At 55.2% G+C, this 20,758-nt stretch overlaps 1 protein-coding gene across 4 annotated transcripts in view; it reads right to left on the bottom strand.

Annotated features, from left to right (window-relative positions):
* LRP5 (LDL receptor related protein 5) overlaps nt 1–20,758 on the bottom strand; it is a 118,727-nt gene that overhangs the window by 33,817 nt on the left and 64,152 nt on the right. For all 4 annotated transcript variants that reach the window (XM_043451206.1, XM_043451202.1, XM_043451203.1 and 1 more), the window contains exons 6-11: nt 17,027–17,423; nt 15,081–15,252; nt 6,994–7,210; nt 4,915–5,204; nt 2,082–2,308; nt 732–916 (exon numbers count right to left, since the gene is read on the bottom strand). In XM_043451206.1, the coding sequence (XP_043307141.1) occupies nt 732–916; nt 2,082–2,308; nt 4,915–5,204; nt 6,994–7,210; nt 15,081–15,252; nt 17,027–17,423 (1,488 nt within the window). The remainder of the gene's footprint in view (nt 1–731; nt 917–2,081; nt 2,309–4,914; nt 5,205–6,993; nt 7,211–15,080; nt 15,253–17,026; nt 17,424–20,758) is intronic.

The raw sequence follows: 20,758 nt of genomic DNA, 5'->3' as shown, positions 1-20,758 counted from the left end.
ATGGAATGAGGGGTTTTGGGTTTTTTTTTTTTTGCTTTTTAATTATTATTTATTTATGTGTCTTCGGCTGCGCTGGGTCTTTGCTGCTGCCTGTAGGCATTCTCTGGTTGCTGTGTGCAGGGAGCACTCCCTTCCCTTGTTGGGAGCACAAGCTCTAGGGAGTGGGCTCAGGAGTTGTGTTGCAGGGGCTTAGTCGCCCAGGGGCTTAGATGCCCCCTGACATGTGGAATCTTCCCCGACCAGGGACTGAACCTGTGTCCTTGCATTGGCAGGTGCAATCCTAACCACTGGACCACCAGGGAAGTCCTGGGTTTGTTTTTAATCTAATCCCAGGGTGCTGAGTGGCCCCAGAACGATGCCTGGTACCCAGGAGGAATTCAGGGTTGGGTAGAGATGGAGCATGTGATCCTGGGGGCTGAGCGACGCTCGGTGACCTTACACAGGTCCCGTGACCTCCCTGGGCCTCAGTTTCCCCATCACCGCAAACCTATGTTATGTGATGTCAGGTCAGATTAGAATCTTGGCCTGGGGTTGGCCAGGAGCTGGCTGTCAGCACCAGGGCCTCTACACAATGGCACCAGGGGCGGAAAGGGACACCTCGGGTGGCATGCTGGTCAGCACTTGGGGCCTGTCCACACCTTGCAGGCCCGAGGGCACAGTGCCTTGGGGGCTGAAGGCAGGCAGCACCCCACCAGGGGTGCCCCCTCCCGGCAGGACCCACCGGCTCTCACCCAGCATGTTGGATGACTCGATCATGTTGGTGTCCAGGTCCGTCCAGTAGAGACGCTGGTCAGCGTAGTCGATGGTAAGGTCGTTGGCCCGGCCCACCTTGTCCACCAGCGTCATGCAGTTGGTCCCGTCCATGAAAGCCCGCACGATCCTGGGCTTGCCGCCCCACTCGGTCCAGTAGATGTAGCTGGAAGACACGGGAGCAGGGCGGGTGCAGTCAGCGTGTCCACCCCTGAGTCAGGGCAGGGAGCCTGCCTGCCGCCATCTCCTGGGCCATGCTGAAGGCATCCTGCAGGAAGCAGGGACCAGGGGGAGACCTGGGAGCCCCCCACCACCCCACTGTCCTCCAGGAGCAGCCACGGAGCTACATCCTGCAAGCTAAGCCCTGATATTCTTGTTCGGGTGCACAAACGTGGTGACCATGTGCCAGGACATCCAGGCTGGGACACCGTGTCAGAGACAAACACTAACTAGGCTGGACAGGAGAATGTGGGCCAATCAGGGCGTACAGCCCCTTTCCTCAAAGAAGGAAGAAAACAAGAGCCCCAGACAAACAGGCCTTGCAGGGCCGGGATTCGAACTCGGCTCCACCGCCACCTCTTTCCTGGCTCTTCAACAGCAGCTCTGGGGAAGAAACCTCCATCCCAGACTTGTGTTTCCTGGTTCTTTCACTAAAATCCAGACCTCTCCCTTTGTTCTGCAGAAATCTTCCTTCCTTAACAGCATGCAGCAGGCAGGGTTTGGGGTGCTCCCTACACATCACTGATGCTTTATGGGGTGAGCACTGCAGGCAGAGGAAGACTCCGCCCGGCCCTCTGGCCCCAGGACAGGGTCCCCAGGCTGCCTGACAGATCAAAGCATGCGCCTTGCAAGGCAGGTTTTAAACTGCAGCCAAGCGGCTGCAAGAAGCCAGGAGAAGAAGCTCCAGACAGGTGTCTGGATAGGGCTTCTTGGACCACTGACATGACCTTCAGTGACCTTCAGTCTCTGAGCTTCTCCGAGCCTCAGTTTCTGCATCCGTGAAATCAGGTACAAAGACACCCACCCTGGCAGGGCCCCTGGGTGCTCCGACAAGAGGCTCCCCTGGGAGGGCCCAGGCGGTGCCTGATACGGGGGCTTCCCTTCCTTCCTGCTTCTGCTCTGGGCCTCAGTGTCCCGACTGTGAAATGAACCAGATGACCCCCGAGAGTTCTGCTGGTCCCGGCCGCCTCCAAGCTAGCGGCGGTCATTACTACTCTGAACTGCAGCGTCGACGGGCGGTGGGCAGCCGTCTGCCTCGGGGCATCACCGCTCTGCCTGGTGTGGAGAGGTGGTGGGGACACGGGCGCACGGGCTGGCAAAGCAGCCCTTACCCTTTGGTGGGGTCCAGGGCCAGCGACCGTGGGTTGTCTAGATCCCTCCACACGAGGACCTGCCGGAACTGCCCGTCCAGCCGGGCCACTTCGATCCTGTTGGTCCCGGTGTCTGCCCAGTAGAGGTTCTTGCCCATCCAGTCGACGGCCATGCCTTCCGGGTAGTCAAGGCCAAACTCAATCACGTGCTCCACGGAGCTCCCGTTCATGAAGGCCCGGCTGATGGTCTGGGAGTGGGGAGGAGGAGAGGACCACCCGTTAGGAACCAGAGTTTCGGCAGACGTCTCACCAGGTGATGCTGGAGCAACTACTGACCAGCTACTGATGAGGGGCGAGATCGCAACGTTTGAGTTTCTATTCTCTTTATTTCTTTTATTTATTCCCCCTCAATATTCGCGTTTTTAAAGGAACTTTTGAAACACAACCTTTTCAGAAGAAACAATTTGGCAATATGTATATGTATATATATATGATACATCCTTTATGTAAATATTATATAATAGTACATAATTTTAAAATAATAAATCATTATATAAGCTATGTTATATATACACGTCTCAGGACCCTTCAAAATAGTTACACCCTAAAAAAGAAATCATAGGATCTTTCACCCAGTGATCTTCCTCCTGAAATGTTATTCAAAGCAAAGAAAATACAAAAGAGACCTTACACACAGAGATATCTATTTACTGTGGTATGGTTTAGAGTTGGGAAAAAACCGGAAGGCCATTTAAAATAAGGCGATGATTAAGAAATATATGCACGGTAGAATACACATTTAAAGAATTATGTTGAAGAGTTTGTAATAGCTTGATAAAATATGTTATGTGACCAAAAAAATAAAACAGGATACAAAATTCTATGTAGCGTATGACTGATTATGTAAACAATAACATAGGGAAAAAATCCAAGGAAATGCACTACAATGACATCAGTGGCTGACTCGAGATGATGGAGATGTGGGTGTTTTATTTTCTTCTTTATACTTTTTCTGTATATTTTTCTCTTTTTCTACACTGAACCCTATGACTTTTAAAATCAGAAAAAAGTCTTACGAACCATGTAATATCAATGGTAGAATAAAAGATAGATGATTAAACCATTTCAGTTGTCCAGGGCTTTAGAACAGGGGTTAGAGGATTTTTCTGGTAAATATTTCAGGTATCACAGGGTACATGGATTTGCCACTACCTACTGGCTTCCCTGGTGGCGCTAGTGGTAAAGAACCCGCCTGCCAATGCAGGAGACACAAGAGATGCAGGTTCTATCCCTGGGTCAGGAAGATCCCCTGGAGGAGGGCATGGCAACCCACTCCAGTATTCTTGCCTGGAGAATCTCATGGACAGACGAGCCTAGCGGGCTACAGTCCATGGGGTCGCAAAGAGTCAGACACGACTGAAGTGAATTAGCACACATTCACAGTGGCACAAAAGTAGGTGTGGACGATCCACAGGCAAATGGGTACCACTGTTCCAAAAAAACTTGACTGACAAAATGAGGAGGCTGGCCCAAGGACCAGTTTGCCAAACTCTACTTGAGAAGATAAAGGAGGCTTTCCTACATTTATCCAGGATATTTACATTAGTGCCCAGAACAAAGAAAGTTTGTTAAGTAAGTGGGGACTCGTGAGGGAGTGAGTGGGGTGAATCAAAAGACACATGGATACATAATCACTCTAGAAATGGCCACCTGTGTGTCCACTGGATCTGCTCACTGTAATCATTTATGCTTAGGTATTAACATGGGTTCACTAGTGTTCTATTGGTTTGAACCAAGCCATAATAAATACTTCTTTAATTTTTGCTTTAATTTTTAAAAATTTATTTATTTTTAGCTGCACCCTGCAGCTTGTGGGATCTTAGTTCCCCGACCCAGGGATGCAACCTGTGCCCCCTGCAGTGGAGGCACAGAGTCCTAACCACTGGACCACCAAGGAACTCCCTATGGTTTTTTTCTTTTAATTTTTTTATAGTCAGCCATAAAAAAGAATGAAATTTTGCCATCTGTAACAACATGCACAGACTTGGAGGGGATTATGCTTTGTCATAAATCAGAAAAAAACAAATACTGTACCATATCACTTATATGGGAATCTAAAAACTGTAACAAACTAGTGAATATAACAAAAAAGAAGCAGGCTCACAGATACAGTGGTTACCAGTGGGGAGAGGGAAGAGCGGGCAACATCAGGGTAGGAGAGCAAACGGTACAAACTATTAGGTATAAAATAAGCTACAAGGATACACTGGACCACTCGGAGCATATGGCCAATATATGGATAATTTATTAATATATATTAATAGTGATAAATGGAGTATAACCTTTCAAAATGGTCAATCGCTATACAGTGCACTTGCTACTGACATTGTATAGCAACTAGACTTCCGTTAAAAAAAAATAGAACAAAACTATTGGGCCTTCCCTGTTGGTCCAGGGGCTAAGACTCCACTCTCCCAATGCAGGGGGCCTGGGTTCAATCCCTGGTCGGGGAGCTAGATCCCACGGGCTGAGACCAAAGATCCCGCTTGCCACAACAAAGACTGAAAATCCCAAGTGTCACAACTAAGACCTGGCCCAGCCAAATAAATAAACCATTAAAAAATATATTAAGGGACTTCCCAGTGGTCCAGTGCTTAAGACTCTGTCCTCCCAACACAGGGGGATCATGCATTGTGCTCTCTTCATGATCGGAGAGCTAAGATCATACATGGTATGGCCCACCAAAAAGAAAATCTATTAAAAAAAAGAAAGCCTTTTTTAAGCCTCTGAGGCGATATCATTGCTGGCAGGTATTCAGAGGAGAGGTGAAGAGCAGGACACCCCGCTGCCGTACCTTCAGGCTGACGTCGGTCCAGTAGATGTGATTGTTGGACACGTCGAAGTCCAGGGCGGACGCCTCCTTGACGCCCGTGAGCGGGATGGCCACGTCGTTGTTGTTGGTGTCCAGGGAGATCCGGTGGATGGCGGCCCGGCTGGTGAACACCAGGAAGGCCTCGGGCACAATGCAGGTCTTCATGTCGCTGAGCAGCTCCAGGCCAATGGGACAGCCGCACTTGGTGGCGCGGGGCGTGAAGAAGCACAGATGACTGCAGCCCCCGTTCCCGTCCGCACACGGGTTGGTTCCTGGACGGAAAGACACAGGTTCTAGGCCCCAGTGGCCCTGCAAGTGGGGGCGCTGGCTCCCTGGTTGTAGGTGGCTTCATTTCCTCCAGACGCCTCTAGGGGACAGCAGGGAGGGTTGGTGGAAACCCAGGGCCTCCCCGCCGGATCAAGGACAGGACGGAGCAAGGCTCTGGGCCCGGGGCCTCCCTGCACACTTGAACGCCTCCATCCTCAAGGCGACCTGGGGACACCTAGCCCTCTGCTCCCCCTTCCTCACTGGGCCTGGCCTCCCCGCCTGCTGACCAGACTGCAGCCCAGGTCACCACCCGGATGGTTCCTCCTCTGAGTCCCCGACATTCTCAGCGCCCTCAAAATCTGAGATTCACCCAGGATGGCCCAAGGCGCCTGTTTCTTATTCCAACAGACAGTAGTCAGCATACATTTTATTTTGGGCCAGCCTGTTAGACTCACTCTGCTGCAGTGCTGTTAAAATTGGCTTTAATTTCGTGTTAAATATTTCAGCTAAAAAAAGCAATCCTCTCTGCCATCTTTCTCAGTAAATCCCGACAAGAGAGAGAAAGAAGGTGGGAAGGGACCCAATTTCTCAACTTTAAATCACACCCCATGGAGGCATCATTTTTCTTATCTCTGCAGTTTTATTCTTTGCTTTTCAAACACCCATTTGCTGGTGGGCCTTGCGCTCTGCCATAGATAATGAATGTGTTTTCCAAGGCGGCTGGTAAACCAAGTGCGCTGATTACATCATCTGGTCTCAGGAGGGTAGGCTGAGACCAAAGGCCTCTCCTGGAGACAGGGGTGCACCATCCCCGCCCCACCCCCCAGGTGGCCCTCAGGCCGCACCTCCAGGCTCCTGCTCAGCTGTCCCTTCTGCCAGGCAGACCCTGCCCCCACCTGCTCCCCAAATTCCATGCTCAAATGCCCTCCCTTGCATTTTAAAGCCAGGCATCACTTTCACATCTCAGCTTTAATCACCAGCCTGGCAGCAGAGCTGACAAAGCAGTGTCTCACCCACTGGACTAGAAGCAACTTGAGGGCAAGCCCTCGGCCTCTCTGGTCAGTCCCCCCTCCCTCCTTCCGTCAAAGGTTAACTGAGTGTCTCTGATGAGAAGGCGTAGGACCAGGCACGGGGGCCCCAGGTGGGGACAGAGTCCCTGTCCCCACAGAGCCCACTGCCCCGTCCCCACTTCTGTCCCCCTGGCGCAGTTGGACACTACTGCCCCCAGTGTAGCTGGCAGACTTGCATTGGGAATCCTAGTCATAAAGAGACAAGTCATTGTGTTAAGGGAACTTGCTGCAGATCCCGGCTTTTAGATTAAAGGTGTGCATTTTAGGGTCCAGCCTGTCACACTGCACAACGATCTCAGCCCAGCCCAGCAGTGAGGTCGGGGCAGCCCCAGGCGTGAGTCCTGAGCTTGATTGCCCATTTGTATGAGGTCTTGCCTCCCTCTCCCCAGCACTAATAGGGCCGCCTTGTCATTAGTGTGGAGGGCTGCTCTGGGCACCAAGGTGCTTGGCCAGAGCCTGGCACACAGCAGGCACTCAATAAGTGTTAGCCACCGTGAGAGCAATTACTGCCAGCCACGCCCACTCACTGTGCCCGGTCCATACCCCACCCCATCACGTGTCCTCATATTTTCACCATCTCCTGCCCTGTCCAGTCCCAGAGTGGGTGCCCCAGTCCAGCACGTACAACCCCAGCTTCAGCCTCCAGCTCGGCTGCCTGTGGACCAAAGGGCAGCCACCAGCCTGTGGCAGGACCGACCCCGGGCTGGAGGCTGACCGGACTCACCGACGACCTTGGCCACATTCACGGCCTTGAGCCCCATCAGGTCAGGCAGCTGGTCGATGATGACGTCCCTGCTGGCCTTGACCTTGTGCACACGCTCGATGCTACGCCGCTGCCAGTCGGTCCAGTAGATGAAGTCCCCCAGCAGCGTGAACCCGAAAATGTGCGGGAGCTTGTCCTCCAGGAGCGTCCGCCGCTTCGTCCCGTCGACATTGATCACCTGCAGGAGGGCAGACATGGGGCTGAGCCAGCCTTGGGCCTGAGCGGTCTGGAATAGGACAGGCCCCAGATGCATCTGCCGCTGGCCAGGCCGGGCATCACGGCTCACGGGGGCAGCTGGACGAATGATGTCTTCAGTGAAGAGCCATTCAGGGGCTCTTTCCTACTGCCTCCCAGACCTGGGTGTGCATGCTGTGCTGAGAGGGGCAGGCAAGGCAAACAGGTATCCTCTGCCTCACCACTGCTGATCGACTGGAGTACCAAGGTGTGGGTCTCAGACCGACTGATTAGCAATGTCTGCCCAGACACAACACGAGAAGGCGCTGATCACCACCCCGACACAGAGCCCAGTTTCAAAAGGCTGGACCACAAACGCACTGCAGGCCCCAGACAAGGCCTCCCACTTGCCTGTGGACTAATTTCTTGCTCAGTCAGGACCAGATGAACTCTGAGGACACTTTTGGTTCTAAGTCTGAAGCCTAGAGCTCTAAGACAATATCCAACCCCAGACATACTTCTTGTTGTTGAGTTGCTAAATCCTACCCAACTCTTTTGTGACTCCCATGGACTATAGTCCACCAGGCTCCTCTGTCCACAGGATTTCCCAGGCACAACATAGGAAAGGGTTGCCATTTCCTACTCCATGGGATCTTCCCAACCCAGGGATCAAACCTGCATCTCCTGCATTGGCAGGTGGCTTCTTTACCGCTGAGCCAGCAGGGGACGCCCTCCCAGATACACACTGGTGGTCGTTAACTCTGAGATGTAAAAGCTAAATCTTCTTGACGAGTCAGTGCTGATTAAAAGCATCAACCACAAAAGCCACAGATGAGAAAAGTACCGTCAAACATAAGAACGCCTTAACCAACCGAAACACACAAACAGGATAAGATGTGCTTGTGATGATAGCTGAGCCCGTAGAAGCTGATGTGAAAAGGAAGATGATAAAAACGCAACATCCGAACTCTTGGGCTTTCAGGCCAGGATCAAAGAGACACAATGAATTAAAGGCAAGTCTCAACAGGCCTCCTACAGCCAGATTATATTTCCAGCTCATCGGAGAGGATCCAAGCCTTCTGTTGTGCAGGTGGCACACACGTAAGACAGATCGGGTGTGTGTTGAGCAGAAAAGACTTTGGTCCTCTGTTGTTGGACAGCACAGGACAAAACTCAAAACTGCTGGGTCAAACGGTGGGGGCGGGACAGGCAGCTCAGGACCCTGCAGCCGGGGAGCCCACCCCTGCTCTGCCCACAGCCGAGTCCCTGCACCCCAAGGGCCTCAGTCTGCCCACCTGTAATTAAGGGGGGCAGCTCAGTCCCCCTGGGAACTTAATCAAACTACTGTGGTTGGGCCCCACCAGGGGCAATTACATCAGAACTGGAAGGCCAGGTACGGGCCCCCCTGGGGGCTCCAATGAGCCGCCCAGGTGAGGGACCATCTCTTGTGTCACGAGCTGGTGTGCAGACCTCGGATGGCAGGATTTCTGTGCAGAGCTCTGGGCTCCACTTCTGGCCCGTGGGTTAGCCCCAGGGGCCAGGCGATGGATGCAGGGACACTCCAAGCTGGTGCAGGGTGCTGGTTCTGGTTTTGGCCCCACCACACGAAGGCACATAAAGATGGTGAACACACGCTTCACACAGAACTTGGACCTGGGGAAGGGGTCCCACCTGAGGGGAGTGCACAGCAAGAGGAAGAGCGTCTCCAAGAATACACGGTCCGTCTCACACTCACAGGCAACACACCCGCTCCTTCTCTGACGCTGAATACCCAGGGTTAGGCAAGGGCTGTGGATGCAGATCAGAACCATAAAAACAACCCACATCTGGAACCTAAAGACACTGCCTGCTATACACCGAAGGGCCAGCAGTATCTCTCTGGAGACTTTTCTCGTCCTTCTCTGGGTCCACATTTTCTTCATTTCCTTTAATAACTCCATTCCAGACACTCCAGTGTTTTTGCCTGGAGAATCCCAGGGATGGGGGAGCCTGGTGGGCTGCCGTCTATGGGGTCGCACAGAGTCGGACACGACTGAAGTGACTTAGCAGCAGCAACAGACATAAGTAAGCGCACGTTCCATTGACTGAGGTGAGGAAGTACATTTTCCCAGCTTAGGAATGATGAACGTGAGCCCACGGAAGACACAGGACCATTGAGGGGGGCGGACGCTGCCCGGAAGTACCTCCCCGTTTCTGCCTGCCCCCCACCTCCCCGTCTCAGTTGTCCAGAACAAAGTGGGGGAGGCCGTGAGCTGCTCCCTGGGGCCAGGCTGGTGGCTCCCACCACAAGCACAGACCCGTGGCTCTGGGCTGGCAGGGCACTCCTCTGCCTCGGAAGCCCTCCCCTCTTCCTCTTTGCACAATTACAGACCCCATGAAACACCCAGCAAGCCCTCCAACTTGGAAAAACATCAAGACTCTAACACTCAAGAAAATAAACGATCCTACGGCAGCCTTTCTCACGGCAGCTTTCAGCAAACCTTGAGCAAATCCAACACATCTGTCAAAGTAACTCTGCTGGGCCAGGTCTTTCCCAAATCCTGGAGCAGACGAGGGCGGCTTGTCTACAGGTAGACACATGTCAGCCCTCCAGGCTCCCTCTGGGCCCAACTTGGGGACCTCCAACTTCCCTGGGCCCTCTGACGGAGGGTGAGGAGACAGACACAGGGAACCCATCCATCAGCCTCCGGGGTGAGTAACACATCAGAACAGAATGCAGAAAGAACAGATCCGAACCTGGGATATCGACAACATGGGGGCCAGGCGGACCGTCCAGGACAAGGTCTGGCAAGCAATTTCTGAAAAGGAGCGTAAATATTTTTGGCTTTGAGGCCATAACGTTCTTGTCATAGAAAAACAGCCATGGAGGGAGCCTAGAATAAGTGTGAGTCTGTCCCAATATCTCAGATATGCAGATGACACCACCCTTATGGCAGAAAGCAAAGAACTAAAGAGCCTCTTGATGAAAGTGAGAGAGGAGAGTGAAAAAGTTGGCTTAAAGCTCAATATTCAGAAAACCAAGATTATGGCATCTAGTCCCATCACTCCATGGCAAATAGATGAGAAGACAATGGAAACGGTGAGAGACTATTTTGGGGGGCTCCAAAATCACTACAGATGGTGACTGCAGCCACGAAATTAAAAGACGCTTGCTCCTTGGAAGAAAAGTTATGACCAACCTAGACAGCGTATTAAAAAGCAGAGACATTACTTTGCCACAAGGTCTGTCTAGTCAAAGCTATGGTTTTTCCAGTAGTCATGTACGGATGTGAGAGCTGGACTATGAAGGAAGCTCAGCGCTGAAGAATTGATGGTTTTGAACTGTGGTGTTGGAGAAGACTCTTGAGAGTCCCTTGGACTGCAAGGAGATCCAACCAGTCCATCCTAAGGGAAATCAGTCCCGAATATTCACTGGAAGGACTGAAGCTGAAGCTGAAACTTCAATACTTTGGCCACCTGATGCGAAAAACTGAATCACTAGAAAAGACTCTGATGCTGGGAAAGACTGAAGGCAGGAGGAGAAGGGGACGAGAGGATGAGATGGTTGGATGGCATCACCCAGTCGATGGACATGAGTTTGAGTAAGCTCTGGGAGTTGGTGATGGACAGGGAAGCCTGGTGTGCTGCAGTCCATGGGGTCACAAAGTCGGACATGACTGAGCAACTGAACGGAATGGAACATGTCCCAATAACACTTCATTTGTACAAAAACAAAAAATAAAAACAAAAAAATTGGAATTTCATATAAATTTCACATGCCACGAGATACTACTCCTTTGACTGTTTTTATTTAAAAGTGTAAGAAATTCCTTGACGGTCCAGTGGTTAGGACCCAGAACTTTCATTGCTGGGGTCCAGGTTCAATCCCTGGTCAGGGAACTAAGATCCCACAAGCCACGCAGGTCAGCAAAAAGATAAGTGTAGAAACCACCAAGCATTTGATAGTGGCACAAATTAGGCAGTCTGGTCTCCAGTCCACAGTTTTAAAGCCCTGCTGGAGAAGTTACCCTGCCCTTGATTTTCAGGAAAGGAAACTAGATGCCTCCAGGAAGTTATGTTCAAATGGCCAAGCCAGATGCGGAAGGGGCCCGCATGCAGCGTGCTCTCTCTGACCTCTAGGCCTCCGGCCTCCTATGCTCAGCTGACCTCACACACCAGGCCCAGGTCTGGGGTCGGGGAAGTGGGGGGTGGCAGGAGAACACACCCGTCCCCCGACCAGCTCACTGCATGACCTGCAGAACAACAGCTGTGCGACGGGAGGAAGGGTGGGCAGATCCCAGAGAAGCCCACCCTCAGCCGTGTCCAAGGGGCAGGACCCACTGCTGCGGGGTCTGCATGGCCACCCACAAACCAGGGGACCCCAAAACGTCCCCTGACGTGCACTTTCCTTACACTGAATGCTGTTTCCAGCACTTAGCTGTGCAAAGGGGTGTGATTCCCAGGACCAATACTTTGAAAGCAAAACTTTTAAAGGAAAAAGAGGGACTTCCCTGGCGGTCCAGTGGGTGGGACTTTGCCTTCTAATGCTGTGGGGGTGTGGATTTGATCTCTGGTCAGGGAGCTGGGATCCCACATGCTTCAAGGCCAAAAAATACCCAAAACACTTTTAAGAAAAAGGAAGCAGTGTTGTAACAAATTTGATAAAGACTTTAGAAATAGCCCACATTAAAAAAAAAAAAAAACTGAAAAAAAAAAACAAGGAAAAAGAGTTCTGCTCTCTGATAGAATGACTATACTCACATAAAACCCCAAATTAAAACTGCCCTGGTTATTTTGATTCACGTAATTCAAAAGATCTTACACATATACCCACGCACACCCGCAGAGCTTATGGCCCCGTTGCTCAGGGGTCCTGCAACCTTCTTCCCCAGGGTTCATGGACCTGGACACACAGCCCATCCACCACTCCTCCAATGAGGGTTTATTCCACATGTGCTGGAAATCACCTCCACCAACTCAGGAAATGTCAGGAGCAGGGGGACGGAGTATATTTTCATCTTAGGCTGTGATTCCTCCTTGGCCCACCTGCCCCCGCCCCGGGTGTGTCGATCCCCGCCGGGTACTTCCCACGAGCACCCACCCTGACAGCAGATGACCACCAGCAGATGTCAGCTGCAGGACACCAGCTCCCCAGGGTCCTGGCTGAGTAAGACATCACAGTGGGGGCGGGGGAGCCACAAGGAGTCCGGGTGACCCCTCGGGCCTCCAGCAAGTGCCAGGTAACCCACACACAGGTGACACTTCCTGCCTCAAAGACGGGCCAAACAGGTCTATGGGGTCAGCCCGTGAGACTGCACCCGGAGTCAGAGCAACCCTGGGGAGAAGTGAAACTGAAAGGGTTATTCACTCTGTCGTGTCCAACTCTTTGTGACTCTGTGGACGGTAGCCCGACAGGCTCCTCTGTCCACGGAATTCTCCAGGCACTGGAGCGGGTAGCCATTCCCTTCTCCAGGGGATCTTCCTGACCCAGGGATCGAATCCCAGTCTCCAGCATTGCAGGCAGATTCTTTACTGTCTTAGCCACCAGGGAAGCCGCTAGGGAGGAAGCTTTAGAAGATACCGCAAGGCCACAGAGGGCAAGACTCGGCCTTGCTCTTCTTCAGGAATGGCTCAAACTGCCATCCAGGGACCTTGCCAGATCACGGTGTGCGCACAGGGCTGTGTGAACGCTTTGCCCATTTCAGGATTAATAAAGGGCGGGCCCCCTGCTTCTACTTCAATGGTCCCCAGCTTTTTTGGCACCAAGGATGGATTTCGTGGAAGACAGTCCTTTCACAGGCCAGGGTCAGGGGATGGCTCTGGCACGTTACATTTATTGAGCACTTTATTTCTATTCTTATTACACTTGTATGTATATAATGAAATCTGCAAGTCCGTTTGCCACAACAAGGCTGTGATCCATGCAGGGGTATGTATTTCATTATACAATCAAAAGCTCTGGCTGTTCCACATCACGTACAGATGTGAGAGCTGGACCATAAAGAAGGCTGAGTGCCGAAGAACCAATGCTTCCAGGGGAGAGAGCTGGGACAGTTGGGCACGTGGGCTCGAGAACAAGCTCTGGATGGATGGCCCCGCCTCGCGAAGAACCCTCACTAAGCTTGGCGTCTACCAAGAAGCAGGTCAGAGAGAAAGGAGGGAGAGGCTGGGCCAAAGCGGCCGTCGATTTGAGACTAAATAGGGAGCCAGCAAGTCCCAGATACTTTTACCAATAAAGCTGAATCTCGTGGCGCAAGAGAGCAGGGGCAGATCGGAGGGGTAGGAGCTGGGAGCCTGGCTACGGGCAGGAGGGGAAAAGGTGCAGGAAGCGGGTGAGAGGCCAGGGCCCCGGGTGCGGCCGGAGTCACAGGAAGGGCTGAGCGCCGGTGGCAGGAACTTCCAACCCCAAGGGCTCCAGACTCAGGACGAGAGTTAAGGAGGCGCCGCAGGGGAACTCCAGACCCAAGTCAGTAGGGCAGGCGGCACGGGCAGCTCTGGGGCTGCAGGGAGGCAGGCCCGCACCCACCCCCACCCCAGACAGCTCCAGTCTTGACTGACCAGTCCACCTCTGGTCCCTGAGGCTAGGGAGGGCACCTCAGGGCTGTCTCCCAGAGCGAGCCGGCCCCGAGCCCATTCCCCACCCACACCCCACGCTGGGGGCCGCCCTGCGCTTAAGCCCCTGAGGGGCTGCGAACCTGGGCTGGCCTGACCCTGCCGTCCAGGATGCTGTCACAGACGAGGCGGCAGGAGGCCCACCTGCAAGGTTTCGCAGCCCCCTCCCACAGTCTGGACGCTGTTCCACAAATCCATCCATGTGCCGCCACCACCGGCCAGTGGAAGCCAGAGGAATCCATGCCTCGTGGGCTCCAGAGCTTGGTTCTCCTTCCCCCTCACCCCGGGGGACCTGCCACAGCTGCCCCGTGAAGCAGGAGCCGGACTGCCGCCGGCTTCAAAGGGAAGCCGGCTGACCATGCAGGGCTCCTTTCTGCCAGTGCCCCGGCTCGGAGCTTGGAGCCAGGCCACGGGCGCGACCATGCTGAAGGAACCCTCTCTCCCCTCCAAGGCAACCCGGCCAGACAGGCCAGAGAAGATGCTCGGCGGTTTAGCCTCTGGCGGGGGCACTGGAGACAGAACCACTGCGGGAAGCCGCCCCATCAGCGGGCTGCCCCAGGGGGGCCTCCCCTGACCGTCCCACCCGCCTGGAGTCTGATGACGCTGTCAGGAAAGGAGATGCGGCCCCTCACCCGAGGCTGCTCTCCTGAAGCCCCGACTCCACGGGACCCCAGGAGGGGTGTCCGCACCTGAGCTGACAGCCTAATCCCCAAGGTTCGCAATATTCATCCTTTGAGGGGCGCACCGGAGAAGCCAGTGGCTCAGGGGTAAAGAATTCACCTGCAATGCAGGAGACGATAAAAGAGATGCAGGTTCGATTCCTGGGTCGGAAGATCCCCTGGAGGAAGACTCCCGTCCTCCAGTGTTCTTGCCTGGAGAATTCCATGGACAGAGAAGCCTGGCGGGCTACAGTCTGTGGGGCTGCAGAGTCAGACACGACTGAAGCGACTTGGCATGAAAGACGGAGAAGCATCTGCTGGGCACGTCTACCCAGACCTGCAGCAGAGCTTGTGCTCACTGGGTGCTCAGAGGCAAACTCCAAGACCCAAGAGGGGGCAGCCCATGTGCTTGGCACGTGCTTCCCACGACCCAGTCTCCGGGAAGGCTCAGGGCACCTCCAGAAAGCTCACCCTGCAGCCCTTCTCCACTGAAAAACATGCCAGAAGGGTCTGCCCTGTGCTCCAGGCAGGACCCAGGAAGGTGGAAAGGCCCAGGGTCAGGGGCTGACGGGCCAGGCCCCCACCTCCACAGAACAGCTGGGGATCCCTGATGGGGACGCTCACCTCGATTTTGTCCGTCTTGGCATCTCCCCAGTAGAGCTTGCCCTCCTGCAGGTCGAGCGCCAGGCCATTGGGCCAGCCCAGGGAGGTATTGACCAGAACGTGCCGTTCCTGCCCGTCCAGGTTGGCGCACTCGATTTTGGGGTTTTCCCCCCAGTCTGTCCAGTACATGAGGCTGGAGAAGAAGCACACGTCCGTGAGGTTGCCCGTCCGGCATGTCCTGGGTCCATCCCGGGACTGAGAACGGCGTCCACCCTCATCACGCCTGAGCCCGTGGGCAGCACCAGGGACTCCGCGGGGAACCGCAGGGGCTTAACCAGGCGGGCTCTGGGACTGCAGCCAGCAGACAACCCGCCGAGGGTCCCGGGGCCGCAGGCAACGAGCGCCCAGAAGGAGAGAGGCAGAGCAGAACCTCCTTCAAGTAGCTCAAGGGCCCCACGTGCCAAGCACATCAGGCAACAAGCTGTCTGTTGTCCGAGAAACAAAGTGAGATGCGTGCAGTGGCTGGGCTTTCTGGTGGCGCGGTGTGTGTGTGTGTGTATCTGTGTGCACGCTTCAGTCCAGGGAAGCATCCAGAGCTGTCCCCTCAGCACACCCAGTGCTGGGAAGGACCCGACCCCATCTCACAGGGGAGGACGAGGCCCCCAAGTGAGGCCAGCAGAGGCACTGACTTACAGCCTCCATCAGGGCAGGGGTGGGGGGAGCAGGTCCCCGTCTCCCCGGCCCACAGCCCGGGTCCCATCACTGGTGACGAGCTCCTGCCTCCTTGCCCCGCAGACCCAGGGGACTGGCCTCTCATGCCCACCTGCCCTCCCCGAGGGACGGTCCTGCTCCCTGGCAGATTGTACGGAGCCGCGTCTGTCTGCCGGCCCGCCCCACCCCGAACTCCGCGGTGCTCGAGGCTCCAGGTCCGGGCCTGTCCAGCCGCAGCCCTGTGACCACCCCGAGGACCGCGCCGCTGGGCTTCTAGAGACAGAGGCAGCTCCACAGGGAGCAGGGCCCAGAGCGCAGGCTCCCCGGGCAGGTGGGCTGCAAGCCTGCCAGCCACCAGGCCCCCTGAGGGTCAGGTCACCCGGAGCCTCAGCCCCAGGGGAAAAAGGAAGAGCACCTGGAGACCCCTGGGGGCTCCGGGTACCATGGTTACGGCCAGTGCAGCTCAGTTACCACCCCAGTGATCGCCCCTGAGGCTGCCTCCCAGGGCGGCCCTCCCAGCCCCTCCAGGCCGGCCCCAGGATTTGGGCCCAGTGAGGGGGGCCCATCCCACACCGAGGGCAGGGGGCTTCCCTGAAGCCTCAATACCAGCCCTCAAGCGCTCTCAGGGCTCCCCACCCCGCTGACTTAGGGAATGCCAGTTTCGTGTTCTTGGTCATGAAGCTGCAGGAAGGTGCTCAGCTGCTACCCTCTGAGCTGCTGGGGGGGTGGTCTCAGAAAGGCTCCTACCCTGATGGCCAAGATTCACAGACTCCTCCATGGGAAAGCTGGAACCAGACTGCCAGGTCCAAGTCCCGCCTCCCAGCTGTGTGACCTTGGGCAAGTCACTGAACCTCTCTGGGCTTCAGCGTCCCCCCAGTGAACCTACCCCAGAAGGTGAGGGCAAGACGGACATGTGTGAGAGACCCGGCACGTGTAGAGTAAGGGCTTCGGTGGCCGTCAATCTTGTTGCCACTGCTGGCCCAGAAATCACCATGGTGGATAGCTCTATCTCACAGGTGAGGAGGCTGAAGCCCAGGGTGGGAAATGACTTACCCAAGGTCTCTAGGTTTTCTATAAACCTAACCAAGCTCTGTGTTGGAGCTTCTCAGTCTGGTTCCCAGATCAGCCCATCACCTGGGAGCTTGTTAGAAGGGCGAGCTCTCCTAACCAGACATCTGTTTCCTCCTGAAGGGGAGAAAGCTCCGGGACCCCCAGCCCGCCTCGGGCTGGCTCCCAGCACCCCCTCCCAGCCTTACCCCATCACGGGGTGCAGCACGATGGCTCGTGGCTCGTCCAGGTCCTCGGACACCAGGATCTTGCGGGAGGTGCCGTTGAGGCGCGTCACCTCGATGCGGTCGGTGCCGGTGTCGGTCCAGTAGAGGTTGCGGGCCACCCAGTCAACCGCGATGCCGTCAGGGTCATTGATCTCAGTGTTGACCAGCGTCTGCGCCCCCGACCCGTCCAGGTACGCCCTGCGGATGGCCCGCACCTCGTCGTCCGTCCAGTAGACGTAGCCCTCCAGGGGGTCGTAGTCGATGGCGATGGCGTGCCGGATGTCGTCCACCTGCAGCACGATGTCCGTGAAGTCCGGCGTGTCCAGCGAGATCCTCCGCAGGTCCGTCCGCCGGGCCAGCAGCAGCACCTCCTCCGCCCCTGTGACCAACACACACATGAGCAGCGGGGTCAGAGGCAGGCAGCACGGCGGGCCTGCGGGGTGGGAGTGGGGTGGGGTGCGGCAGGGGAGGGGCTCGGCCAGGTCCCCGGGGCTTCCTTCCCGGGGCAGCTAAGGTTAGGGAATATTCACGAGATTTTCCTACACGATCCCTAGTCCATCTGGCGCTGTTTGCATCACCGTCTTACAGACGAGACAACAGAGGCACAAAGCGGCCAGTAGAAAGCCACACAGCCATCTGACTTCACTGTGAGAGCTGCTTCTCGCTCAGTCCCCCTTCTCCCCTGCAAGCCCCTCTCCTGGCCACAAACAGCCCCGGTTACCAGTCCTGCCCAGGCTCTGGGCTCCAGGCTCTGCTTGCTCACCATGCTCCTCAAAGATCCCGCTGGACTCAAATGCCACCTCTTGCCTGAAGCCCACCCTGCCTCCCGATACCCACCCAGAAAGGCAGCTTCAAGTCCCGTGACCACGCACATGATCACGAGTCCATCCTTCCCCGGTGGCCATCTCACCACCATGAGCGAGTGCCTGGGAGGCAGGCGCCCCACCTCCCCCTTCGTCACCCGGCCATATTGTGCTGTGTTATTTGCTGTGTTATTGATTTGCTGTGATTTCCAATCGGCTTGTTTACAAATTAAGTGAAGCTGTTTTGATCTAAAGGTGAGTCAGTTTACAGGGAGGAAGCCAAGCAGGGGTGATGTCATCGATTCCTTTCATGGCTGATAAGCTCAGCTGGTGACGCACTCCAGGCTCTGCTGGGGGGCTTCTCGATAGGGACAATGACTCAAAGGACATTTGGACTTTAAATACTGAGAATCTGTGAGTCCTGGGCAAGGAGACTCTTGGCTGACCTACACTGCCCTCCAAAGATCTTGAGAGCTCCAGCCATGGCCAGGCCCACTCCCGGTCAGCAGTGCTGTGAAAGCATGCAGCCATCTCAGGAAGGGAGGAAATAGCTGTTCCTGCCCTGAAGAGCCTCCTCCACACAGACGGTGGGAGAGCAGCGTCAGGGCCCCTGGAGTGATGACCTTGAGAGCCCACCTTGCCCACCCCACAGGCTCTGTCACCCACTAGCAAGGGACCTGAGCCAGCTTTTAACTGGACGGACTGACTCTACAGAGAACCAACTCGTAGAAAGGCACATCTTAGCTTCACCTGCCTCCCCTTTGCCCGGAACAATAATGTAACCGGTTTTGAGTACACGGATGTGAGAGTTGGACCATAAAGAAGGCTGCGCACGAAAGAATTGATGCTTTCAAATTGTGGTGCTGGAGGAGATTCTTGAGAGTCCCTTGGACTGTAAGGAGGTCAAACCAGTCAACGGTAAAGGAAATCAGCCCTGAATATTCACTGCAAGGACTGATGCTGAAGCTGAAGGTCATCACTCCAGGGGCCCTGACGCTGCTCTCCCACCGTCTGTGTGGAGGAGGCTCTTCAGGGCAGGAACAGCTATTTCCTCCCTTCCTGAGATGGCTGCATGCTTTCACAGCACTGCTGACCGGGAGTGGGCCTGGCCATGGCTGGAGCTCTCAAGATCTTTGGAGGGCAGTGTAGGTCAGCCAAGAGTCTCCTTGCCCAGGGCTCACAGATTCTCAGTATTTAAAGTCCAAATGGAAAAGACCCCGATGCTGGGAAAGATTGAAGGCAAAAGAGATGGGGGCAGCAGATGATGAGATGGTTGGATGGTATCACCAACCAAACTCCAAGAGACAGGGAAGGACAGGGGAGCCTGGAGTGCTGCAGTCCACGGGGTCGCAAAGAGTCAGACACAACTTAGTGACAAAACAACAACAATGTTATTTCTTTATTGACTTACTAAGAGAGTATTCCTTACAGAGTTGGACTGTGAAGAAAGCTGAGCGCCGAAAAATTGATGCTTTTGAACTGCAGTGTTGGAGAAGACTCTTGAGAGTCCCTTGGACTGCAAGGAGATCCAACCAGTCCATCCTAAAGGAGATCAGTCCTGGGTGTTCATTGGAAGGACTGATGCTGAAGCTGAAACTCCAATACTTTGACCACCTCATGCGAAGAGTTGATTGTTGGAAAAGACCCTGATGCTGGGAGGGATTGGGGGCAGGAGGAGAAGCGGACGACAGAGGATGCGATGGCTGGATGGCATCACCGACTTGATGGGCATGACTTTGAGCAAACTCCAGGAGTTTGTGATGGACAGGGAGGCCTGACATGCTGCGATTCACGGGGTTGCAAATAGTCGGACACGACTGAGCGACTGAACTGTTTCCTTACAGTATTGGCTTGTGAACTATTAGTAGCATAAATCATAGTTCCCCACAGTGAACCTGTGTTAGATAAATCATTGGCAAAGACAGTCTCGGTCTCTAAGCAGAACCTGCCCTGAACAAAACACATCCTGGATCCTCCCAGAGAGTTGTCAGAACTTCCGGCCGAGGTAGCCTCCCATGCTATTACACAGAGCCTTCCGTGTAGGGCCCTGGGGGTGCTGGCCAGCCCTGACCCGGACACCCCCAGAGGCTGCTGGGGCCAGGATGTGGCCCTCCCCGCCCCCAACCCGTTCACTCACTCTGGCCCTCTCTGGTCTCGAGGATCCACAGAAGCAAAAAGATTATGCTCAGAAGCCATCTCTGGCACTCGGGGGTCCCTTGCCTGGTCTGACAGAAGGCCCAGAACGGGCAAGGACCCGCCTGAATCACACAGCAGGGAGGGATGTGGACAGGATGGGGACCAACCCTGCACCCCTCAGGCCGAGGCCCCCAGGGCTGGGCTCTGCACTCAACTGCGCGGTCTCCTCAAGCCTGGTCCAGCCACAGGCCTCAAACAGCCGATCAGCTTCTGGCCTCAAGGGTGGAGCCCCTGGACCCCGGAGCTTTGCAGAGTGATTCTGGGGTCCCCCCACCCCCGCCCTGCGTTTCCAGTGAAAGCAGGAACCTGATCCGAGGCCTCGTGTTCATAACCCGATCCCCCCACTAGAGGGGGCTCACGGACAGCAACGGCTTCACGCACCGAGGGCTGGGGAAACTGAGGCAGATGGGGAGGCGCCGGGAGTGCTGGAGAAGGTGCCCAGGCACCCGGCTTCATTGGAAACCTCCCTGAACTCAGATTTAGCTAGAGGTGTGATGCAAGTTCTGGACTGGGGTATGGGGAACAGAGAGGAGGGGAGTTCTGCTGGGCTCCATTCCCAAAAGGTTCTAGTGACATCAGGCCTGCTTTTCAAGGGCCAGGTCACAGGTTGCCTCCTCCTCCAGGAAGCCATTCCTGCCTCCCCTCCAAGTGGTCAGAGGGACCACATACACAGGCACCCCCCGCCCCCACTGCTTCACAGGGATGCTGGCCCGTG

This window comes from Cervus canadensis, chromosome 29, assembly GCF_019320065.1.
Source record: "Cervus canadensis isolate Bull #8, Minnesota chromosome 29, ASM1932006v1, whole genome shotgun sequence".
NCBI classification, from domain to species: Eukaryota; Metazoa; Chordata; class Mammalia; order Artiodactyla; family Cervidae; genus Cervus; species Cervus canadensis.
This window is presented reverse-complemented; position numbering and strand designations above follow the sequence as displayed.